Source organism: Lemur catta, chromosome 1 (assembly GCF_020740605.2).
Source record: "Lemur catta isolate mLemCat1 chromosome 1, mLemCat1.pri, whole genome shotgun sequence".
Lineage (NCBI taxonomy): Eukaryota > Metazoa > Chordata > Mammalia > Primates > Lemuridae > Lemur > Lemur catta.
This window is the reverse complement of record NC_059128.1, coordinates 128,465,852-128,492,368: the sequence shown is the minus strand read 5'-3', so window position 1 is coordinate 128,492,368 and position 26,517 is coordinate 128,465,852. Positions and strand designations below refer to the sequence as shown.

The 26,517-nt window shown below is 36.4% G+C and overlaps 1 protein-coding gene across 1 annotated transcript in view; it reads left to right on the top strand.

Annotated features, from left to right (window-relative positions):
- The window catches only part of ITGA8 (integrin subunit alpha 8), a 155,240-nt gene that overhangs the window by 7,291 nt on the left and 121,432 nt on the right, over positions 1-26,517 (top strand). Inside the window, exons 3-4 of the mRNA XM_045534060.1 lie at positions 20,295-20,395; positions 23,366-23,489. Of these exons, the coding sequence (XP_045390016.1) occupies positions 20,295-20,395; positions 23,366-23,489 (225 nt within the window). The remainder of the gene's footprint in view (positions 1-20,294; positions 20,396-23,365; positions 23,490-26,517) is intronic.

Here is a 26,517-nt window from a genome sequence, read left to right as displayed (position 1 = left end):
GGTGCCTGCTGCTTAATCTGCAAAATTCTTTCAAGAAGCTGGAAGTCTGTGTAAGGGAACAGGCTTCCAGGTTCTTCGCAGGAATATTCCGTGTGGCAGCTGCAGCATTCTAGGAGAAATGTCTTGAAATTATCTTGAAAGGGTCTTGAAATTATTCTAAAAGAAGAAAAATACACTTTAACACTTAAGCTGATGGGTTGAGATGTGCACATTCAAACTTGACCTGCTGTGTATAAAGAATCCTGTATCTGTAGACTGTGTTGATGAAGAAAGTTGCCAACATTACTAAAATGTTCAGCTCAGGTGTGCCCCGATGGATACCATCCAGGTACATGAACATAGATTTTTGAGAATAATAGACAAAATACTGATTATTGGTTGCATTAAAAGCACTCATTCATCCTTTAACCAGCAAGCATGTTTAGGGCTTTTAAATATGTAATTTTTTAAAATTAAGTTTAAATGCATGTTTACAAAGAACATAATTATTGCATAAAGTGAGGTATACCTCCATAATGAAATCCTAAAATAGATTTAAAATAATTTTAATGCTAAGTTACATTATAAGGAGATTTCAGACAGGCAAGCAAGTTGCGATTCATTAAGTGATTTATACTCAAAACCTAATGCACCTAACACACCAGCTGTGGATGCTGTGGAATTCAGGCAGGCAGCTGTCAGATGAGTATCACTAGACAGTCAGGGAGGAACAGAGCTCAACCTGGAGCTTGCAGAAAGGCCAGAACTTGGGTCTCTGATATTTGGTGTATTGGCCCAAGTCTGCCAAATTAAGAAACTTTTCTAGATCCATAAGCATTGGTGAAAGTGATCCTTTACCCTTCTAATTATTTTAGTAAAAGTAAGACATAGATTACAAAAATACATCTCTATAGAAATAATTAACAGGCATTGGGAGTGGGGGGGTTGACTCCAAAGCGGCAACACAAAGGAGTTTTGGGGGGTGGTGGAACTTTCTGTATCTTGATTATGGTGGTGAATATATGACTGTATGTATTTGTCAAAACCCACAGAGCTGTGTGTCACCAAGAATAAATTTTATAAATATATAAATAGAATAAATTATATATATCAATGTGACAATATATAGATAAAATAAATGTGTATATTTTTATATAAATAAAAACAAAAAAGATGAAGCGAGAAAAACTTTATGGCGAATGTGCAGGAGTTACATATTTGATATGATAATTAAATTTGGTTTTGTGGCCATTGCTGTGAGCATGTGGACAATAAGCTCTTAGACCTGGGACTGTGAGGACACATACCATCCCTAAGGTGCTCAGGCAACTGCCCCAGAATAAAGGTGAACCATTAGTCAGATCAGCATGTAGGAACTTCTTTAACTTTCCTTAAATAAAGGGTATGTTCAGAAAGTGGTAAGAGAATTGCAAATGAAAACGCGCTGAATGAGAATGCATTTATGCAATGAAGTGTTACACTTGTGTAATTCCTCTATCTTTATGAAATTCATGCATAGGACCCCCTCATTGGCAGTCACTAACCTAAAGAGCGCTCACTTCAAACACACGGTAGTAGTTATCAAAATTATTAATAGTATAACTGCACTGCAGGTCATTTACTTAGCAACATTTGGTCAAGTTTTATTCTTTAGCTCTGATATTTGACATATGGACATGGATTTGAATATGATACTGCAAAAGCCTCTGTGTCAATCTGCTTTGAATTCCAAGACATACCAACACTAGAGAGAAGGGCACATACCGTCCCTGCAGGAATAGGTTTATCGAGGACCCTACAAGGCCCACATTATACATCGCACTTCACCCCAGGTATAGCGGGGGAAGCCAACCCCCTGTAGCCAGATGATGGCTCCATTCCAGCTACCTCAATTGTCATCTCCTATGATGTCCCCGGATGTCTCCAGCCTGAGCCAGCCCTCCCTTGCCACACTGCTTCCACACTAATCTCTGTATCACAGCACAGTGCAGCTTCTCTCCCAAACAGGGCAAACAACTATTATTAATCCATACATGTGTCCCCACTCACCCTGTGCTGTGTCCTGGTGCCTCTTTCTTAACCATCCAGAACACTTTATCTTCCAGTACTGCTTTTCTGGTACTTCCAGCTTCTCTCTTCCTACTATTCCCAATAGGAAACATGTTTTGGAAATTAATTCTAAAGTGGCTGCAAATACTTTTTTTTTTGAAGACGGCGTATAACACTAAAAAAGTAATGTTTTTGAATAGCCTATAGATAGTTAATTAAATTATGGCATAAATGACACAATTAAATATTATATAACCATAAAAAATGAAGTCTACAAAGAATCAGTATTCATATATGGGAAGATGATTTTGTTTTAATGTTAAGTGAAAAGTATAAAATTCAAAATTGCGTCTACAACTTTTTGAAGAGTACAAGAAGGGAAATGCAATAAGAGGCTGTCTTTGGGAAATGTGAGCAACACTGAGCTTTTTTCCTTTTTTAAAAATGTATTCTTTTTTCTTGTTTTCAAAATCATGAACAGGTATTTATTTATGATCAGGAAAAATAATGATAAAAATAAACATGCCAAAAATTCTAATTGAAATTATTGAGTTCACTGAAGTGCTGTAAAGATTAAAATAAAAGATCAAAATTAAAGCTCTATATTGGAAGATGACAATCTTAGTTGCTCCTTCTTTTGTCTTGGGTGTTGATGGTAGGGGTAGGGTGGTTTAGAAATGTGTTCATTTACATTTAGATACTTATATTCCAAAAGACTAAAGACCAAGGATATTTTCAGTAACAATGACACGTGTAAAAATAAGAAGACGCAGTGTGAGTCTCACCCGTTTTCATTCCGATTGTCTCTAAATCAATAGAAACAGAGATTCGAGGGTGTGACATGGCAGTTTTTGCAGACTTTTAGGATGAGGGAAGCTGTTTGTGAGTATAACAACAGCTTTTGAGTATGCCTGGATAAGGTGAGCATGACAGAAGTTAACTGACAATCTGTTTCTACTGCAATCAGTTTGCAAAGCTTGTTACAGGAGGCCATTAGAAAAAATTAAAGTGACCATATTCTACATAATCCTATGACCCTTAGAATAGAGAAGGCATTTGATAGAGTCAAAACATCCACATAATCTCATGAAGCAGCATTAAATTTCACAGCATGAATTGGTATTTAGTTCTTGATCTGTTATGTATAATAATGAGGTTTTTTTCCCCCTTTAAAACATTATATTTGTGTAAAGGATGAGTTATAAAATCTATTTAGAGCATTTCTACTGCGGTACCCTGTTCTACTCAGTCCCAACTAAGGTTTACAAATATTCCGTAGAGTAAAAATTTGCCTGTTTACATAAGTTAAGAGCATGTCAATATACTAGTCAACAATACTGGTTGAGCAGCGAAGAGTGAGAAGTTGGGGCAGAGGGAGGAAGGAAACTGACAAAGTAAAAGCTGGAACAGCATTTCTCAAAATCTCTTCTACACTAGCCTTTCAAGGGAGAATGAAAAGAAAAAAGGGTCCCCTGTCAAACAAGTTTGGAAATGGCTGCATTCGCTCCCCTCCCATGAGACTCCCCATGCATATTCTCTTAGGGAAGGAACTAAGAATTCATGAACTAAGGAAGCCCATTGGATTCAAAGAATAACACATCTGTTGACATTCATTATCTCTATGCACTCTTGTTAGGACAAAGCATGCCCGGGAATGGTTGTACAAACAAATGACCCCAAATCTCTGGCTTAACACAACTGAAGTTTGTATCTTGCCCACACTCTATGTATAGTGTGAGTTGATAAAAAGGCATGACTAGTTCAAGCCACCCAAGGACCCAGGCTCATAGAGGTTCCTTACTGATACATGCATCCAAGATCACCCTAACAAGAAAGGGGCTGTGGCAAATTGCACACTGTTAAAGCTTCCACCTAGAATTGGCATTCATTACTTCTCATATTTCATAGGCCAGACCCTGCCCAGGAGGTTGGCCAGGCCAACTTATTTAAATATGGAATACTTTATTTGTTTGTACCCATCAAAATTGTATCTACAACGTTTTTTTTTTGTTTGGAGACAGAGTCTCATTCTGTTGCCCCAGGTAAATGCAGATAACTCTCTGCAACTTCAAACTCCTGGGCTCAAGCAATTCTCTTGCCTCAGCCTCTCAAGTAGCTGGGACTACAGGTATGCGCCATGATGCCTGGCTAATTTTTCTATTTTTAGTAGAGATGGGATCTTGCTCTTGCTCAGGCTGGTCTTGAACTCCTGAGCTCAAAGGATCCACCCGCCTCGGCCTCCCAGAGTGCTAGGATTACAGGTTTGAGCCACCTAGCCTGGCCTCTGCAATCTTTAAAAGAGCATGAGAAAGGAAATGCAACAAAAGACGTTGCCTTCGGGAAATGTGATTAGATCTGGTTTATCTTCTTTTTCTAATGAACACGTTTTGTAGGACATGTTTTTTGAGGCACTCAAATGGCATACAGAGTTCTTTGGGGCTACAGTCCCCAACTCTGTGTATGCTCCCATACTTCAGGAGCAGACATATGGCAAGAAACGGACGGTATTTCTGGCAACAGATTTGAAGATACGAGTGAGACGTTTATACCAACAATCAGTCCTCAGCCTGTCCCCCCTGGTCTCCATTCTTTACTGCAGTGACTGTCTGGGAAGACTGGGCAACCTTGATCCTTTCAGTCAGACTCCTGGGGTGACATCTGATCAAATCATAATGCCTTTTCTCCCTGAAATCACTGTTGTGTTAATTTTAACACACTTTTACTTATAAAAGTGTTATCTAAGGGGGAAAGCAGAGTTGAAAATAAAGCTTGATATCAGCAAATGGTAAAATGAAGTTGCAATGACTACTGTTAGCAACATCCCACAAGCAGACACTATTCTAGACATTGGAGTATGACCATGAACAAAGCTCAAGGCCTTGGCCTTGTGGAGCTCACCGTGAATAGCCAGTTACAAGTGGGGAAAAAGCAAGGTAAGGCCAATGGAACAGAGAGTGGAATAAAAATTATCTGGACAACTAAAAATATATATAGAAAAAATTAGCCGGGCATGGTGGCGCATGCCTGTAGTCCCAGCTACTCGGGAGGCTGAGGCAGTAGGATCGCTTAAGCCCAGGAGTTTGAGGTTGCTGTGAGCTAGGCTGACGCCATGGCACTCACTCTAGCCCGGGCAACAAAGTGAGACACTGTCTAAAAAAAAAAAAAAAAGAGTGGTTGGATTTGAGATTTATTTGGAAGTGCAGTTAGTAGAAAATCAGTATGGATCAGATGAAAGATGCACAAGAAAGAGGAAATTTTGACCTGAAGAACTGAAGGAATGGGACTTAGAGAACAGGGGGGAAGGAGAATGTCTTCAAGGCAATACCAAGAGCTCAGTCTAGGTGTGTGAAATAGGAGATGCTCTTTAGACTTCCAAGTGGATGTCAAATGGGCAGTAGGATAAATAAACCCAGAGTTCAGGCAAGAGGTCTGAAGATTCAAATTTGGAAGCCCTAAGTATGTAGACAATATTTAAGGCCGTGACTTAGGGAGTGAGCGTGGATGAAGGGGAGAGGAGAGAAGGAAAGTGAGGCCAAGAACCAAGAGCAGAAACAAGATGAGATTGAGGTTGAGACTGAGTCCTGGAGCACCCTGACATCTAGGGAAATACTGGCGATTTCAGACCATGTGTAAAAAACACAAAGAAGGAGTAGTCAGGTAGGTAAAAGCAAAGTTGTGAAGCCAATGAAGAAACTCTTGTGAGGTGGAGTGAAATGAGGACTGAAAATGGAACACTTAATTTGACAACTAAAGGTTGTTGATGACTGAAAAACCCACTCACAGTAAAGTATGCAAGAGAGAATAGAAGACAACGAACAGGACACAGCAAGTGGTTGGCCATTTTTTTTCAAGGAGTTTTGCTATGAATTGGACCAGAGAAATGTAATTGTCAAGAAGATACTATAGCACGATTGTAGTTTGCAAGGAAACAATGATTAACTTGGGGGTAACAGGAAGAAAATGATCTTTTTCTATTGCTCGCATTTGCTCAATGAAATAAGAAGCAAAGCCATCAGCTGAGAGTGAAAAAGGAATTCAAGGAGAAGGTTGGGAGAAGAAGAAAATCTGAATAGTAGTAACAGAATGGCGGAATGAATGGAATAGTAAAATAATAGGATTACCAGGCAGTGAGTCGAATGAAGACATTTTTGCCTCTGCTCACCCTATAGCATGGTCCTACCTTGTTTGGGATAGTATTTAAGATCTTCCAGAGAACAATTCTGTCTTGAGTGTTAATATTCCATAAGGATAAACTGCAGACACAGAAGGATTGAATTCTGCAGTGCCTATTTTGTATCACATTGGGAAGGGTGATTTTTTTTTTTTTTTAACCACAATATGAACTGTTTCGTTAGGTGAGTGGTTGGGAGCCTTTACTGCGACATCGCTTGGCAGCAGGGGTAAGATCCTGAGGAATGTACAACCACGCAACAGGAGGTAGTGTAAATACATTTCCAAGTGCTATTGGGAGGTGCGTTTACTCAGCCTTCAACCTGAAACCCAACCATATCCTGTTTTAAAAGCGCTCCTTTGAGGTCATCTTGAAGGAATTTATGTCAGTCATTTGGCTTCCTGAGATGCCCATGCTGAGAGGTTTTCATTACTTCTCGAAGCACATAAATGATGGGGCACTAAACAGAAGCACGCTGTACTCCCGAAAATCAGAAGGCGACATCTAAGGCACATGGAGAGTTCTCATTTCCCCAGATGTACCTGTGACCAAGATATGTGATCCCAGGTAATTATCCCAAGTGGGAGAAAATCTGGGAAGGAGAGAAAGTATGAAAAATTCAGGGAGCTGAAAGAAAAACATTAAAGTTAAGAATGACAAGGATGATATTGGCAAGGTAAGGGCTTTAGAAAACTGGTTTTGCTTTTGAGAAAGAACTCTGGCTTCAGGATAGAGAACGGATTTGAAGGTTGCAGTCCTGGAGGAAGGAACATGAGCCAGGAAACCGTCACATAACTGAGACTAAAGAGAATGGGGGTCATTACTAGGGAAGTGGCAACAGGAATGGAAAGATGTAGATGGACTTGAGGACTTGAGATATTGAAAAGGAAGAATTAACAAGAATTGAGCTGAATGGAATTTGGGATTGGAGGATTGGTGATTGTCAAGGATGCCTTCCAAGCTTCTGGTTTCATTAATGGGGCCACCATGAAATTAGGTAAAAATAATGAAAAAGACACACATACTCTCTGACCTTGCAGCATTCAAGTTTGATGGAAGACAGTTCTAATCCAGGCCTAAGTGTTACAACAGCAAAAAGTAAAGAAGGCTTTAGGTGTGCAAAAGAAGAACTCCTATTCTTGAATAAAAGGGTGGTGCTTTTTGCATGTCAGGGGAGGCTTTTCAGAGAGAGCAACATGAAAGGTCAGAACTGAAGAGTGATGCATGTATGCGCATCTGTGTTTGTGCATGTATATGTATACATGTGCATGTGTCTGTCTCTGGCATGGGCAGATGAGAGAGAAAACTGTTCCAGCCAGTGTGGACATAGTGAAGTGAGTTGTTGAAGATGAGGTCAATGTTGTCTCGATCCATACAAGCCAACTGTACCCAGCTCTGCCTTTCTGGCGGTTGCATCATACTTGGGAGTTTTGTTTTTGTTTTTAATACAATCTGCCTCAGATGGCTTATCATTTCCCTTTGAAAGATAATTCTTTGATTTCTTAACTCCTAATTTCTTGTCCCTCTATAACACACACCCACAAATCACTTATGTTGTACCCACAGAAGTCCATGTTTTCCTGAACAAATCTTACATGTGACATTAGTCAAGGTACATGTGAAAAACATTTCAAATGATATTACATGATGTAAAAACTCATTCATATTTATCACTAAACACATGTCTAAACAATGCTGGCTAGGGCTAGGCACTATTGCTTATTCAAGACAGGAAGTTAGAAACATGATCTCTATTCTCAGGGAAGACAGTCTAGACATGAAAATAATTATAGCAGAAAATTTATATTCTCATCCAGATCAGGAAAACTATATAATAGGAAGATTGTAATACAATCTGTACTATTACTATTCCAAATCCATATTTCTGAACATTATTATTACAACTTTAAAACCATGTACTTAGAGCATGCACTTAACTTTATTACTATTTGGTTATGTATGAAACCAAACATTTAAATAGTGATATGAGCAAATAATTTAAAATAAACGTTTCATGATTTCCAGGAAAAACAATAGTTTATTTCTCAGTGAACTAGAGAAATGAGCTGGAAGCCTCTTATATTCTGACAGGCTGGATGAGTTTACCAAAGTTACCAGCAACTGTGTCCAGGGAGTTGGATTCTAATGGCCTTTCACCTGCTACTTTATACAATTCTTTTTTTAAATTTTTTTAGAGACAAGGTCTCACTATGTCACCCAGGCTGCGGTGCAGTGGCATGATCATAGCTCACTGCAGCTGCAAACTCCTGGGCTCAAGTGATCCTCCTGCCTCAGCCTTCCGAGTAGCTGGGACTATACGCATGTGCCACCATGCGTGGATAATTTTTCTTATTTTTTATTTTGTAGAGACAAGGTCTTGCTATATTGTCCAGGCTGGTCTCAAACTCCTGGCATCAAGTGAACTCCCTGCCTCGGCCTCCCAAAGTACTGGTATTACAGATGCGAGCCGCCATGCCAGGCCTTGCTTTATGCAATTCTTTATGCAAGTTTTGTTCCTTATTACTTAGAAATTTTAAAACAACTATCTGAAATAATTTCAATTTGAAAAGAGTTTTGAGCCCTACATTTTAAAAGAGGTTTTTAATGAAGTGATTTGAACAAGGAGGAAAGGAATTTTGCAAGAGAAAAGTCCGAAAGAAGGCCTTGGAATGAAACTTAAGGGAAAAGAAAAAAAGTTACCTGAATGGAAAGGAAGCTCCATTCCTAGAGAGTATGCTGCAAGATCAGGATCCTCAGGTGTGCAGGGAGGTTACTTAGATTTGATCTATTAAGTAAAGACAAGAAAATTAATTATTGTGTATGCACATATTTGAATGTAGTATGCATATATGATATAAATAATAAACCTCAGTTATATAGAATATTCATTTAATCAGAATATCACATTTCTTAAATATCATAAGGAAAAATGAATTAGTGTAATGTTTCCTTAAATACTCGAAAATTCACAAAAAGGTGACCAACAGCGTGAAGGCTAATGCTTTTTCATAGTGGTTCTGGAGTATTGGGCGTCATGCATTTGGAAGTTTAATTCTCTGTGACATAAAAATCAATCCAGGTTCTTTTCTTGAATTTGTTTCTCTTAAACAAGGAGTTCTCTGGCCACAGCTATTTTACTTTGAATTTTACATACGAGTATTTCCTGTTCTCAAACACATCATTTCAATTCAAACAAAACTTTTGTAGCATAAATTTGACAATGGTAAAGATTACAGATAAACGTTTAAAGATTGCTTCTCACCTTTTCCTGATTAAAAATGTCTGGGCAGCTCCTATAACAGCTTTAAGAAAATCCCTAAGGAGACAGACTTCAAGTGATGACTGAAGGTTATAGGGAAACCTACTGTTTTCTAGTACGAGGTCGAGGGCTTTATAAATAGTTTTCAAAAATTACCATGTCTGCCAAAATGTTTGGTCACACCTGTGTCAGTTTGAGCTCTCGTCTTCCCTCTCCCATGGTGATCTATCTTTACTTCTTCTAATTCCTCCCATGTTGCTAAGCTAAAAGATGAGAAAAATCTGCTTGTAGCCCACATGTGCACCATATTCTGCATTGCCTCATTCCTGCTCTGAAATGCATATTCCCATGAATAAAGGAGCCAAAAGCCAGCAGGTGTGCTACCCACTGGGATTTGTACCTAGACTGACCAAAGACCAAAGCCGCCAATTTCAGGGAGATTGCTTCAAAGCCTAGAAATGTAGGGTGAGCCAAATCAATAATTGTATTGCTAACACCCATCTAAATTTCTCAGGCTGGCTGGCCTGTAAATCTTTTGATTTTATCTTTAGATTTTCTTTTTTTTTTTTTTCACATCATAGATGTAATAATGCTCACATTAAAAACTCAAACAATACAGAAATATACTAAATGGAAATATAAAAGGCCATTGAAACATATACACTCCCTGCCTTCAAGATAACCATCATTCACATATTAGTGTCTGTACACAGACACACACAATCTCACACACACAGAGAACATTTCATTTTTTTTTTTTTTTTGGAGACAGGGTCTTGCTCTGTCACCCAGGCTAGAGTGCAGTGGCATCATCGTAGTGTACTCTAAACAAACTTCTGAATGAATATATGGGAACTTGGCAGGCACTGTTCTAGAAGTGGGACATGCAGAGGTGAAGCAGAGAATGTCTCTGTTCATGGAATCTGTGTTTACTCCCAGGGGATGGATACTATCCATATGAATACATAGAGATTTTTAACTCCTTATAGTATTGTATTCTATTGCAGTAAACATGCAAACTAACAAATAAGATCAACTTAGATAATGGCAAGTGCTATGAAGAAATTTAAAAGGCTAATGGGAGAGTGAATGACAATGTGTAGACTGAACTGAGGTCACAGGGCATGTGTCTGAGGACATGGTATTGGACCAATGAGTTTGATATTGAGTAATGCGAAGGCAGCCAAGGGGAACAACAGGGAAAGAGCACTCCAGGTGGTGGGAAGAGTAAATGCAATGGCAAGACTGAAAAAGCTGGGTGTGTTCAAAGCACAAGAAGTCAGTGTGTCTGCAGGTTGATGAGCATGGGAAAGTGGGAGGGGTTGAGATGAGAGAAGTTGGCAGGGGCCAGATCACATCTCACCTTGGCCTCTTAGGCCAAGTCAGGATTTATTATTGCAGAGGTGGAATTGCAAACCCCTGAGAAAAGAGATGGATTGTTCAGTAAGTACTGCTGGGGCAAGTGGCTTTTCATATTTAAATAAGATATCTATGCCACTTTATAAACAAGAATAAATTCTGGATGGACAACACTCCCCATAAACAAAAGAGTAGAAAAAATTAGGAAAAGATGCTTACAATATAGATATGGGAAAGAGAATCAATGCCCAATATATAGGATGAATTCTTACTGATCAATAAAACTAATAACCGAACAAGAAAATGAGCAAAGGATATGAACTGGCAATGCATGGAAGAAAAAAGAGAATGGTCCATAAACTTGAAAGGATGATCAAGCTTACTAAACATTGGGGAAATGCAAATGAAAACAAAATGAGATACCATTTCACAGTCATCCAGATTGAGAAAAACCTGCAAGTCCTACAATAACAAGAGCTGAGGATCTCTCGTTCATGAAGTGCTAGTGGGCATGGAAATTGTAGCTACTTTGGAGATCAGCTGGCATGTCTGAGAAAATGAGTATGTCATTTCTGGACTGAGCCAGGAAGAAACCCTTGTACATAGGCAGCTGGCCATGAATATGAGGATGCTCAGAGCTCATGTTTATAGTGCTGGAAAAACTGGGGAAAAGAAACACAACTAAATTTGCATATATAAATGGAATGAATAAATAAAATGTAGACAATTATCCAATGGGATACAATACTATATAGGAATTAAAAAGAATGAGCTAGATTGATTGATTGATTGATCTACCCACTGACCTATCTCCCCATCCATGCATCTGTTTCTATATATTAATGTCTTTGTATCTATCTGTCTTTTCTAACTAGTTAGCTACCTAGCTAGCTATACATGGATACTGACCACAAACATAAAACTGAACATAAAACACAAGTACAGACTGCTACATACAGATAATATAGTGCCATTTGTTTTAGTTTACAAGAACACACAAAAGAATATTCTATTGTTAGCAAATTACAACTACATCTGGCCCACCACCTGTTTTTGTACAGCCTATAAGGTAAGAGTAGTTTTTACATTTTTCAATGGCTGGAAAACATTTTTTTTTTAATAATAATATTTTATAACCCATGAAAATGATATAAAATTCAAATTTCTGTGTTCATATATGAAATTCTGTTGGAACACAGCCAAGCCCATTCTTTTGCATATTGTCTATGGGCTGCTTTTGCTACAAGGGCCGAGTTGAGTAGTTGTGACAAAGATCACAGAGATTGCAAAACCTAAAACATGTATTATCTGGTCCATCACAGAAAAAAAAATTTGTAGACCCCAATTCTATATTATTCATGGACAATATTTTTAGATAGCCAGAGGGAAATACATTGAATTCATGATGGTGGCAACCTACGGAGCAGGAAGGAAGGGGAGTGGGACAGGAGATGGGTGTCAAAAGGTACCACAATGTCCATGAATCTGAAAAAATTTCCCAATTGTCAATTCTGCCTGGTGGGAATACAAGTGTTTGACATACTAAGTCCTTCTACTTTTCTGTACTTTAAAAAGCCTCAGAAAAGCTAAAAAGAAAAATATATGTTGTGGACATTATTCTGTATCAATGCATACAAATCTATTACACGTGTTTTAGTAGTTGGATAGTAGTTGATTTTATAGATAGCAGAAATTTCTGAGTCCCTTATTTATAAACATGGAAGTTTTTCCAGTTTCTGGTATTACAAATAGTACAGCAATATCTTCATATTGATTCTTCAAGTGTTTGTGTTATTATTTCCACTGAACAAAATCCTAAACGTAGAATTTCTCAGTCAAAAGAAAATATACTTTTAAAATTTTGATACATGATGCCAAATGGCTGTTCCAAAATTCTGCATCAAGTTGTTATATAATGAAAATACAGTAAATATTGTTATTATTGCCAGATTGGTAGGTGACAAGCCGTAAGTCATTATTGTTTTAATTTGAGGCTCAGGACGTCTCCATGAATTTACAGGCTATCTGATTTATTTTTACTGCAATGCCTCTTCAGGTCCTTAGAGCTTTTTTCTATTGAATTTTAATCTTTTTCTCATTGATTTGGGGGCTCTTACATATTAAATATATTGATCCTTTTCTTGAAAAATGTTTTACTTTTATTTTCATTGATTAACTTTGTTAATAATAGTCTGCCATTTAGAAAACTTTAAATTGCATGCAGTCACTGTAAAAGTTTTTCCTGGCTTTTTCTTTGCTTTCTGCATTAGTGTGTGATCTGCTGAGAGAGTTGCTTAGGTAACTAATGAGCTCCACCATGTCCCAGAACCACTGGTCCTTTCTAGAGTTACGTGGAGTTGACAATACTCTTGGGATAACCAGATGACTTCCTTCTGCTCCAGAGGACATGTGGCCCTACTCCAAATGTTTTGTCCTATGTCATTCAGTGGGTTTGGTTAGGGAAACAGAGACCACTTTGAGTATTACAGGTACGGAGGAATTTGATACAGAGGCTGAGAGGTTTTCAGGGCCATTGGAAAGGCAGAGATGTAGAGGTCAGGAACATTGCTGCCTGAGGGTCAAGGAATCTGGAAGTTCAGGGATGACAAGACTTGATCTCAGCTGCCCAAAGCACCAAGGAGCTGATTGCCAGGAGGCTATTTGGGAGCTGCTGGAAGAACATCATGTCTGTCACCGCCGATGCCCTTGTGCTGCCCACAGCTGAAAATGATGGCATATCTCTCTTTTCCTCTTCCCAGATCTCTCCTGAGACACTCATTCATCCAGAATCCTGCTTGTAAGAGAGTCTGAGAAATGTATTTTCCAGGTTTTCATCCCTTGTCATACAGAGGAGAGATTAGAAGAGCAGAAGTGGTTCTGAGCATCAGCAGATATCACCTGGAGGTTGTTTTCAGTGAAGATCAGATCAAATTAAATCAAAAGCATGGAAGGGTCATTGAGCACCAGTATGCCATAGATAGTACTAAGCACTGTTGGATTACTTGGCATGAGAGTATCTTGTTCAGAAAAGGAAGGTGAGAAATTAGGGAAAGGTCATCTTCACAATCAACCCAAATATATCTTACTTATTTGAAATTTTGTTAAATTACAATGTTAGATTTAAAGGCAGAGAATTGATAAAAATAATAAAACAAAATTTTAAAAAGGTGATTTGTTGACTTCAGAGATCAATGAAAGGATCACACACCAAGATCAAAACACCTCTTAGTAAATAGAGCCCTGGGATAGTGGACATCTTCTTTATTAGGATCCTTGGGCTGGGCATGAAATTAATGAAGTCCATTCATTTGTACTTTTGGTCCAGAAGAGGTATGTTGCTGAAAAAAAAATAACTACAGTTCATCCTATTACTATAATAGCAGAAAAGATGCCTCGGGAACCACACAGGCAGAGTTGCATCATTCTATCTAGCAAAGGAAGACCCAGCATGGAGCTGCTTTCTTTTTTTTTATTTACCTCTGTAATTCATTTCCTTCCTCACAGAAGCCTGCTTTTCTTAAGTCCTTTTAAGATCTCATTTAACGATGTTTGAATTTTTGAGGTACCAATCTTCTTTTCACAGCTTTTTAATAGTGTAGAAATTTCACAACTGCTGTAGTACTTTGTCCCTCTGCTTACCAAAGCCACATTGACAATCTTGTGAGGTGTCACTGATTTCATTCCTGAGTGCCACAAATCACTAATGATAACATATTATATGACTCTGTCTGTGAGGTCCTTTATAATTCTTGGGCTTAAGTTTCCAGGTTTCTAATTAACAGATTTTTTTTTTAAGTTATGGACTTTCAGCTGTATTGCTACAAGATTTCTATAGTGTGTGACTTCCCGCTTGTAAAGAACTTTTACGTTCATTAACCTCATGTGACCTTTGCAACTTTATGACCACCTGTGAAGGAGGAAGTATTCTCAGCTTCAGTTTAGAAGAAATTAAAACTCCAAAACATTAAACGAATTGCCCCGGGTTACCCAAGTGGTGGCAAGATTCTTCAGCTCTGAGTTCTATAATCTTTCAAGTTCCCTAGACATAAATAGTAATGTTTATATTTTCCATTTTAGGCTGTAAACTGTAAGATGCTCTAATTCTTTGCTAGTTGTGTGGACTTTAGGTGAGAATTTCCAGAGCTTGTTTTCTAAAAAAGTCCAGAAACATCAAAAGCCTAAGAGTTTTAAGAAGGAAATTCATTACATTTTACTAACATATCAAAATGTAAATTTTATGTTAAGAATGAGGATATGTAATTTATTCTTTAAAAAGTCTGTAATTGTAACTAAACTCAGTTGAAGGTTTAATTACATGTTTCTTTTGGCCTTACTTAATAGGAGTTAAAAGTTAATTTTGTAATGTATTTATTATAGAGTCAAGGAAGAAAAATAAAATGCATATCATAGGAAACACATACAAGTAAGATGCCCTAGTGCAAATGTCTTTAGAAATTCATTAGTTATGACTGATAAAGCTCCAGTTAAAACTGGGCAGTTAGAACCCTATGTGAAATAAGTTTACTGGGAAATCAAGAGTGAAAAAAAAAGATATCTGCTTTTTATTAAGAGCTGAAGTGTGTTATAATTGTGTGGAGTTCTACCCAGATGGTCTCCCTCATACTGACATGTGCAAAGTGTATGTAAGATTGTGTTGGGGTGTTATCTTCTGTGGCTGTGTAGACACATGTTACTCAGTTAAAAACCAAGACCTTGAAGTCCTTCTTGCTGATTCTTGCTAATGCACACCGAGAAGCCTGTGTGTTTCAGACCATGAGGAGGCTCATGTGTTTGGGACCAGGGAGAATCTCATGAGTTTCACTATTGGAAAAGATTTGAAAATTTTTAGAACAGTCATATGTATTTGCTCTTTAACTTGAAACAGAGCAATAACTGAAGTGTAGATTCAAGATTATCAGGGTCTACATTAAGTTTACAGCACATTTATCTCTGAAATGGAAAACTTAAGAAAATCCTTGTTTTAAGCTGTAAAATGTCATGTTCATGTAAATATTTTCATTTCCTATTTACCTAATGAAAATCATCTTCTAGCTTAGACTTAATCAAAGAGAAATCCCCCTTTGTGTGAATATTGGTTTTCAAGAATTTTTTTAAATTGACAAAAAAAAATTGGTCTACAGCCATACACCACCCTGGACATGCTCGATCTCGTCTTATCTCGGAAGCTAAGCAGGGTTGGGTCTGGTTAGTACTTAAATGGGAGATAAAAATTGTATTAATATATATTTATGGTGTACAACGTGATGTTTTGATAAAGGTATACATTATGGAATGATTAAATCAAGCTAGTTAACATCTCTATCACCGAACATAGTTACCTTTTTCTGCATGTGTGGGTGAAGAATATTTAAAATCTATTCTCTTAGCAATTTTAAAGTATATGCTACATTATCATTAATTATTGTCACCATGCTATACAACAGATCTCCAGAATTTATTAATCCCAACTGAAACTTTGTATCCTTTGACAGACATCTCTCATCTGCAAACCCCCCCCCCACCTGCCCCTGTGACTACCATTCTACTCTCTGCTTCTATGAGTTTGACTGTTTTAGATTCCACATACAAGTGAGATCATGCGGTATTTATCTTTTTGTGTCTGGCTTATTTCACTTAAAATAATATCCTCAGGTCATTCATGTTGTCGCAAACAACAGGATTTCCTTCTTTTTTTAAGGCTAGTGTTAGTGTTCCAAAGTGTATACACCACATCTTCTTCTATATCCATTTGTTTGTTGATGGACACTTCAGATGGTTCCATACCTTGGCTATTGAAAATAATGCTACAATGAACATGGAAGGGCAGATACCTCTCCCACATACTGATTTCATTTCCTTTGGATATATACTCAGAAGTGAGATTGCTGGATCATCCAGTAATTCTATTTTTAATTTTTTGAGGAACCTCTGTCCTGTTTTCCATAATGGTTGTACTAAATTACATTCTCACCAAGAGTATACTAGCATTCCCTTTCTCTACATCCTCAACAATACTTGTTATCTTTTGTCCTTTTCATAACAGCCATTCTAACAGGGGTGACGTGGTATCTCATAGTGGTTTTAATTTGCATTTCCCTGATGGTTAGTGATATTGAGCATTTTTTTCATATATACCTGTTGGTCATTTATATGTCTTTTGTAAAATATCTATTCAGGGCCTTTGTCCAGTTTTAATCAGCTTATTTGTTTTCTTGCTATTGAGTTCCTTATATATTTCAGACATTAACGCCTTATCAGATATACAGTTTGCAAATATTTTCTCCCCTTCTGTAGGTTGTCTCTTTACTTTGTGCATTGTTTCCTTTGCTGCACAGAAGCTTTTTAGTTTGATGTAGTCCCCTTTGGCTATTTTTGCTTTTGTTGCCGGTACTCTGGAGGTCATATCCAAAAAACTTCTGCCAAGACCAAAGTCAAACAGCTTTTTCTCTTTGTTTTCTCCTATTAGTTTTATAATTTTGGGATCTTACATTTAAGTCTTTACTCCATTTTGAGTTGAATTTTGTATATGGGATGAGATAGGGTCTAATTTCATTGTTCTGCATGTGGATATTTCCAATTTCGATGCTTTCTATTTCTTTTTCTTGTCCAGTTCTCCTTGCTAGTACTTCCAATACTATGTTGACTAGAAGTGGCAAGAGTGGGCATCCTTGCCTTGTAGTGAGTCTTAAGAAAAGCTCTCAGTTTTTTCCCACTGATCATGATGTTATCTGTGGGTTTTTCATAAATGGCCTTTATTATGTTGAGGAACTTTTTTCCTATACCTAAATGGTTAAGAGTTTTTATAAAGAAAGGATGCTAAACTTTGTCAAATGCTTTTTCTGCGTCAATTGAGATGATCATGTGGTTTTTATCTTTCATTCTGTTAATGTGATGTATCATATTGATTGATTTGCATATGTTAAACTAGGCTTGCATGCCAGGGATAAATCACACTTGGTTATGATATATAATCTTTTTGATGTGTCACTGAATTTGGTTTGCTTATATCTTATTCAGGAATTTTTGCGTCAATATTCATCAGAGATACTGGCCTGTAGTTTTCTTTTCTTGTGTGTGGTTCCTTTATCTGGCTTAGGTGTAAAGGTGATACTGACCTTGTAAAGTGTGTTTAAAAATATTCCCGCTAGCTCTGTTTTTTTGCAAAGAGTTTAAGAAGTATAAGTAATAATCTTTGAAGGTTTGATGGAATTGCTGTGAAGCCATCTCATCCTGGGCTTTTCTTTGTTGAAAGGTTTTTAATTATTTCTTCAATCTCTTTATTTGGTATTGGTCTGTTTAAGCTTTCTATTTCTTCCTGATTCAATTCTGGTAGGTTACATTTTTGTAGGAATTTATCCATTTTTGCTAGGTAATCTACTTGGTGGGCATATACAGTCATGCATATGATGGGGATTTGTTCTGCGAAATGCATCTTTGGGTGATTTCATCATTGTGTGAACACCATACGGTGCACTTATGCCAACCTAGATGGTGTAGCCTACTATACACTTAGGCTGTATGGTATAGCCTATTGCTCCTAGGCTACAAACCTGTATAGAATGTTACTGTACTAAGTACTGCAGGGAGTTGTAACGCAATGGTAAGTATTTGTGTATCTAAATATATGTAGACATAGAAAAGGTATAGTAAAAATAAAGTATTATAATCTTATGGGACCTCTGTCATATATGCAGTCTGTCATTGACTGAAACATTATTATACAGCTCAGAACTGCAGTTGTTCATACTAGCCCCTTATGATCCTTTTCATTTGTGAGACATTTGTTGTAATGTCTCTACTTTCATTTCTGATTTTATTTATTTGAATTTTTCGTCCTTTTTTTCTTAGTCTAGCTAGGAGTTTGTTGATTTTGTTTATTTTTTCAGAGAACCAACTCTTGATTTTATTGATTTTTTTCCCTATGGTTTTTCTGTGCTCTATTTGATTTATTTCTGTTCTGATCTTTATTATTTCCTTCCTCCTGCTAACTTTGGGTTTAGTTTGTTTTTCTTTTTCTGGCTCCTTGGGGCACAATGTTAGGCTATTTATTCAGGATCCTTATTCTTTTACAATGTAGGCATGTATTGCTGTAAACTTCCCTTTTAGAACCACTTTTGCTGCTACCACACATTTTGAGATGTTGTGTGTACATTATTGTTTATCTCAAGAAATTTTTAAATTTTCCTTTTAATTTCTCCTTTGAATCATTGGTTGTTCAGGTATATGTTGTTTCATTTCCACATATGTGTGAATTTTTCAAGATTCTTCCTGTTATTGATTTCTAGTTTCATGCCATCATGGTAAGAAATAACATTGGATATGATTTTAATCTTCTTGGATTTGTCAAGACTTGTTTTGTGGCCTAACATATGGTCTATCCTGGAAAATGTTCTATGTTGTCTATAAAAGAATGCATATTCTGCTGCTGTTGAATGGAAAGGTATGTGCATATGTTTGTGTGTGTATGATCCATTTGGTCTAATGTGCAGTTCAAGTTCAGTATTTTCTTGTTAATTTTCCATCTGGTTGATCTATCCATTGTTGAAAGTGGGGTATTAAGGTCCCCACACTATTATTGTATTGTTATCTATTTCTTCCTTCATACCCACTAATAACTGCTTTATATATTTAGGTATTCCAACATAGGGTGCACATATATTTATCATTGTTATGTCCTCTTGATGAATTGACCCTTTTATCATTAAATAATGACCATCTTTGACTCTTGTAACAGTTTTTGACTTAAATTCTAATTTATCTGATATAAGTATAGCCACCCTTGCTCTCTTATGGTTACTATTTGCATGGAATACCTACTTCCATCCCTTCACTTCCAGCCTGTTTGTGTCCTAAAAGCTAAAATGGATCTCCTGTTGACAGCATAGAGTTGGATATTGTTTTTTTCAATTTATTCAGCTACTCTGTGTCTTTTGATTAGAGTTTAATCCATTTACATTCAAGGTTATTATTGATAGGTAAGGAATTAAATCACTTTGTTAATTTTTTCTGGTTGTTTTCTACATCCTTTGTTCCCTTTTTCCTCTCTTGTTGAATTTTGTTAAATGATTGTATGATTGTATGATTTTTGTCTTTCATTCTGTTAATGTGGTGTATCACATTTATTGATTTGCATATTTTGACCCATCCTTGCATCCCAGGAATAAATCTCACTTGACTGTGGTAAATGATCCTTTCTGTGTGCTGTTGAATTTGGGTTGCTAGTATTTTGTTGAGGATTTTTGCATCCATGTTCATCAGGGATATTGGCCTATAATTTTCTTTTTTTGTAGTGTCCCTTTAGTATATCAGGATAATGCTGGCCTTTGGAAGGATTCCCTCCTCTTCAATGTTTTGCAAGAGTTTGAGAAGGATTAGTATTAGTCCTTCAAATATTTTTAATACACAAATTTATTATTACATATTTTAATTGGCTTCCATGTTTTACAAATTATTAACAATTCATATCTTCTTTTTTAGACAACAGAAAGATCAGAGTTAATGGAACCAAAGAACCTATAGAGTTTAAATCAAACCAATGGTTTGGAGCAACAGTGAAAGCTCACAAAGGGAAAGTTGTGGTGAGTATGAATTGTGTGTTTGTGGTACTGCTTTGGAATACTATGTGCACTAAAATATTTTAAAATCCATATTTAGAAAAATTATTTCATGTAAGAACGTGTTAGACTTTCAAAGATAAGCTCATTGGCATTTTAAAATAAATTTAATGCTTAGAATTTAAGAATATGTTAGTGTTTAAAGCTACAGGAAATAAAGCTTGTTTTCCAGAAGACCAGTTAGATATTGTCAAATATTTTTTAAATGGTTAAGAAAGATAGAAAAGTAAAAGCTAAATCTTAAAGAGGTATAATAAATACTTTATTAAGATCAATTTAAAGGGCTGCTTCAAATTTGACCAGAGAAATAGGGGTATTACTGTAAGAATACTTAAAAAGTTAATCTACTGTAATATCATTGGTCCTTTTCAGAACTAAAGGAAAGTTTTCTTTAGTAATAATTTAAAAAACTAGTAACTGTATGATTTTCTGAGTTCATTAATACTTTTTAAAGTACAAACAAACCCCTCATTCCCAAATAAGTATCTTTCAGCTTTAAAGTGCTATGACTTTACGATTCTATTCTTTTGTTGCTCTAAGCAATGATACATGTCTAAGTTATTGAGAAATAAGTGACTATTGAAATAATCTGGAAGTTTTTTTTTAGTTAGGGGAATTTTTTAACCTATTGGCTTTAATTTCCTTATAACAACAAAGCAATAACTTTGGCTTTTAGGATTTGTTTCAAGCTATTTGAATTATGATTTAATAATAATAAGTATCTAAAGGAAATGCCTTGCTTTATTTAGTCTGTGGTTAACCCCCAAAAAGATTTTGACATAAAACAGGTAATGTATAAAGTATAGATAGCCTTCTCTAGTTAAAAAAATCCAGCATTTACAATGTAGTCCCTATAGAATTGTATTTGCATTAATATACAGTTTTCATATTTCAGAATTGGTAAGAACTTTTTTATCCTTTAGTAAGGTAGAACTTATGTGAATTACAATTGAAAAACTAAGCTGGGAGTGGTGGCTTACACCCATAGTCCCAGCTACTCAGAAGCCCAAGATGGGAGGATTGCTTGAGCTCAGGATTTTTAGACCAGCCTGGGCAGCATAGCAAGACCCTGTCTCTTAAAAAAAAAAATAAGAAACGAAAAAGTAATTCCATCTAACAACTGTTTGGGGCTAAAAAAAAATCTTTTGGGTACTGTTTGATTTTTTTTTAAGTCTTGAAATTTTATCTGTAACATGTTTGTAATTGTTGTACTTTTATTCAATATTTGTAGAAATCTTTAAAACCATTAAAAATAAAATAATACATTGTGTTCACAATAAAAATCATTCATTTTTGCCATGTTTGCATTTTCTCAATTATGTGATGGGAAATAGGATAATATAAATTATATTTCAAGTTAACTCTTTTCTTCAAGTCCTGAAACCCCACAGAATTAATAATTGAATTCTCCCCCATGTGACATAATTATTAGAACTGCAAAATGCTACCTACAGAAATATCATTTTGAATAACCAGTTATCATAGGTATACATGTTAGGATTGGGTCAAAGCTCAAACACACCACATTAGTATGTTGCACATCATTGTGAAACTGAGCAGATACAAACAGGGTAACTTTTTAGAGCTGACATCAGACAAACACTGGATAGAATTTTCATGGCATTAAATGTCCTTTGGTGACACAGAAGGTGAGGCCGGTAGGATAATATCAAGCTACAGAGGTGACTGCTTCACTGTCCAGACTATGTTTCACTATTCACACCTTACACTGAGTTTATTAACTAGGTGACTTGTCAGTTCACTCAGAGGACTCTAAGATAAGGGAACCCAGATGAGTTAGAAAGTTTTGGGATATTGGGATATATAATTTTATACAAATTTCAATTTCTATCTAGTGGGCCTGTATTTAATTTAATTCAACATACATGTATTAAGCAAATTTTATATACAAAACTCTAGGTTAATGCTGTGAACAGTTAAATAAATTCTAAAAGAGGCTTCAAAGTATGAGCAATATTTGTATAGTACATACCATTATTTAATTTACCACTCTATATGTTAGCTGGAAATAAGCATGGAACATTTTCATTCCTAACCCTTCAGGGTTTTGCCGCCTTAGAATTGAGAAGGCATTTACAAAATGATTTGGATAAACTCACCTCTCTCAAAAAGGTGGTCTGAGGTCCTTGGAGTTTATCTCAATAAATTTCTCCATAACAAGCAGAGGCAGAGTCTTGGGTTGCTTCACATCTAGTGTTCAATACCTGGGAAATGTTTATAGGTCATTAACATGCTCTTTTAATGGCTTCCTGATCATCTCTTATAAAATTGCTAAGATAGGCATAAAATTCTGTCTTTTCACTTCAGCTTTGCCATGACTAAAACCATGTAATTAAAAACTCAAGCCAAAAACACCATGGAAATGTGGTAGCATGTTCAGATTTAAAAAGTCATAAGATGCAACTTTGGTGATAAACTAGGAGAATCCACAAAACATGTTAACTCACTTGTCTCCTTTGATTTGAAAGTCACTTTTTTAGCAACAATTAGACAAAGAAAGGAAATATTTCTCACTTTAAGACATCACACTGATTCATTCACTATTTGATCATTTGCTTTTATGTAGGTCCAATTTTAAAAAAAGAAAACAAAATATGAGTTCTTTGCTTTTAGAAACTATTTTCTCTTTCTTTTCTTTGGCAAAAATTTTGAGATTCTATGGGGGGAACTCATTTTTATGTATATATTTAACTTTTGCCAATCTACAGTGTATTAATATTAAAAATTGGCTTTGGAAGTTTAACTTAACTCTGATGACCATGGTACTCATTAGCATGCTGAGGGCCAATTAATTCACCTAATAATTTAACTTGGTTTATCAGAAATTCGGGTATACTAATTAATAATTCAAATCAAACTATAGTATAAGAAACCTACATCAAAAATGCATTTTCTGTCCTTACTGTTTCATAGGCCTGTGCTCCTTTATATCACTGGAGAACTCTTAGACCGACACCAGCAAAGGATCCAGTTGGCACTTGCTATGTAGCAATTCAGAATTTCAGTGCCTATGCTGAGTACTCTCCTTGTCGGAACAGTAAGTTATTTTTATTCCCTGAAACTGAAATTCAGCTCAAGAGTTTTTCTATTATGGACAGGAGTGCAGGAAGCTCAAACCCCCATTGATAAGTTGTAAGGTTACAAGGAAAAAGTGTTGGAGGTAGGTAAAGATCTGTGACAGCTTTGCAGGTGTCTTGATATGACAGCAGGGCCAAGGCATGGAATTCTGCTGATTCTCCTGCATGTTTTAGAAAAGTTCTGGTTTTAGATATTTTGCAGTAGAATTGATTGGTTCCTTATTTTACACCTTAAACCATTAGTCTACTCAAAATTCACAGCCTGTGTTCTAAAGAATACTGACTGCCTACTTTACTTGTTTATTGCAGGAATGGTATTAATTAGCATGTTTGGACCTGAGGATACATAATGCTTGAGGTTTCTGTTTAACCTGAAATCTGTGTTTTCAACAGCTGTTGCTTTCTTTGCCAGCTGTGTACTCAGGTTATCTGTACAATATGGTTTTCTGCTTAGGTGTTTAATCCCCTTTTTTCAAAAACACTCTGTACACTTAGAGCCCAAATCTCATCTGGCAGTTCTAGGAATCTTCCAGCAAAGCATCCTCTAAAGCAAGCCTGTCAGTGCTATCTTTGGGACTCTGCTGTTTAATCACTTCATCTTTGTGGAGTACCCAAGGACTTGGGGATAGCATGATGGATGGGTGGGCTGATTCGTCTACTCAGAGTCCTTTTGTGAACTCCTCCAGTTTTCTATGTGCCAGATAGATCATTGGGATTTTTCGATAAGCAGCCAGTGGATTTTCATTCTTATTCCTGATAATTCACAAGACCACATTGGGGGAAAAATGTTATTAGAAAGAACATCCTAGTGACTGATTTCAGGATATTGATTTTTTTAAAAAGTTCACTCCCAAATTGGTTTGATCCCTAAGATTATAAGTAAATTTTTTCCATTGTGCATGAATTATTGTAAAATTCAAGATTAAGTTAGGCAAGAACATGAGAAAATATCAGAAATAAAACAATGAAGGGAATGAATGGATCGGTAGTGATATTGGAGGGTTAACAAAGAGGCCCTGAGAGTTAGAGATCTAAAGAACTGGGAGAGGAACATTTTAACTCTCATGAGTTTGGGTAAAGATTTTTACAAGGAGAAGATTATGACTTTCTGTTTAACAATACTGACATAAATCAGACACTTCTTCACATTATGACAAATGTCAGCTGCATGAATAGGCTGTGGAATAAGGATTTTATTTTAAATAGCTTTAACATGGGGGTTCTTTGTAGATAATGATTTATTCATTTGACATAGGTTTTTTTGAACACATTGAGTACTAACTATTCTAGTTTAGGGAATACAGCAAAAAACAAGAGAAAACAAACACCTGTGTTCAAGGAACTGGCATGCTAGTAGGGAAGACAGACAATAAACATGTAAATAAATAAGTTTATAACATAATGTCAGGCAGTGAAAAGGGCTACATATAAAACTATAGCAAGACAAGAGAGGAGGGAGTGACCTATGTTGGGGGAGTGGGGAGAGGAGGATCTTTTTAGATGGGATCATAGGAAGGGATTTTTCTAGCAATGACCCTTGGCGTAGGGAGGAGAGGAAGTTCCCAGGCACAGGCAGTAGCCAACAAGAGACACAGTTTGTGCACGTTCCATTCAAGGTGCTGTGCTCTTGGGTTTGGTAAGGGGTCAGTACTATTATGCTAAAGATAAAATTCAGGTACAGAGATAAATAAAACCCCAAATTTACTCAGAAAATGGATGGTAGAACTGAGATTCAACACTGAACTTGTTTCATCAACGTTAACAACCATCCATATCATATATTTCACGATTGGTTAATGATGCTTCCCTGTAACAGCAAACTATTGAAACTAAAAAGATGAACCCCTCCTTCAAATGCCTTTTGCCTTGAAAATATATTCTATTCTTCAACTACCATCAAGGATGATCATTTATAAAACTTGTCACTGCTTCTGCATCTGCCTTTTTGCCTGACTGCCTGTGGGATGTGAGAGCTCAGGTTAAAATGCAGCACATGGAATCTACACTTGGGAAAAAAGTTTCACTGTGAATTTGAACCATTATCTAAAAACATAAATTATAGTATGCTCCCCTCTTGAGTTACATGGACACATTATGATGCCAATTTATTTACTCTTTATTTTCCTAAATAATAAGAATAGCTCAACAAAGTTAAATTAGAGCTCATGTGGAGTTGCAGAATATCTCTATAAATGGCCAAGCATTCTTTCAGCTCTGGTGTACATCTACAGTTTTCACATTCTCAGGATCTCCCTATTCCTATTAATACTTCTTCCTCAAGTCATCCAAGAAGCAGACTTCCTGTCGTGGTGGGGACGTTCACACATCATTAACACAAAGCCAGCTTGTTCATGAGCATATGCTCAATAACACAGAACAGGGACATTAACAATATTATTTTCAAAAGAGAATTTAAAGAAGCACCTCATGTTAATTCGACGAACCCACTCCACCATACTGCTCATTCATATTAATGACACGCCTACAGCTCTTTTGGCCATTCATAATTTGGGTGGGGATCATTCATCCACATCCTCCCACTTTACTGTGGAAGCCAACAAATAATAGTGTGTGATCACGTGCTTCCCTGGGTTCCTGAGTTCACTCTGGGACATAACTGTAAAGTTCACAGATGCTCTGAAGTTCCAGAAGAAAGATTCCTTCAGCTCTCATAAATTATAACTCAACAAGAAAAAAAAAATAACTTTGTAAAGGAAAAAAAACCTCAAGCTTGCCACTTAAACATTTGAAGTTGATTATTTTCTCAATGAATTTTGTGAAAAATTAGGATCTTCTCTTCATGTTTTTCAGTTTCCTGTTTTAAAGCACGATACTTTCAAAGCATGGTCATGTTTCCTTCCTTTTGAATAATTTACAATATTAAAAGTAAAAAGCCAGAGTTGATTTTAAAAAGGATATTTAAAAAATGTTTGTGCAATATCTTTCTTAAATATGCTCAAGGTAACAGATACATGCTCACATAGCAAT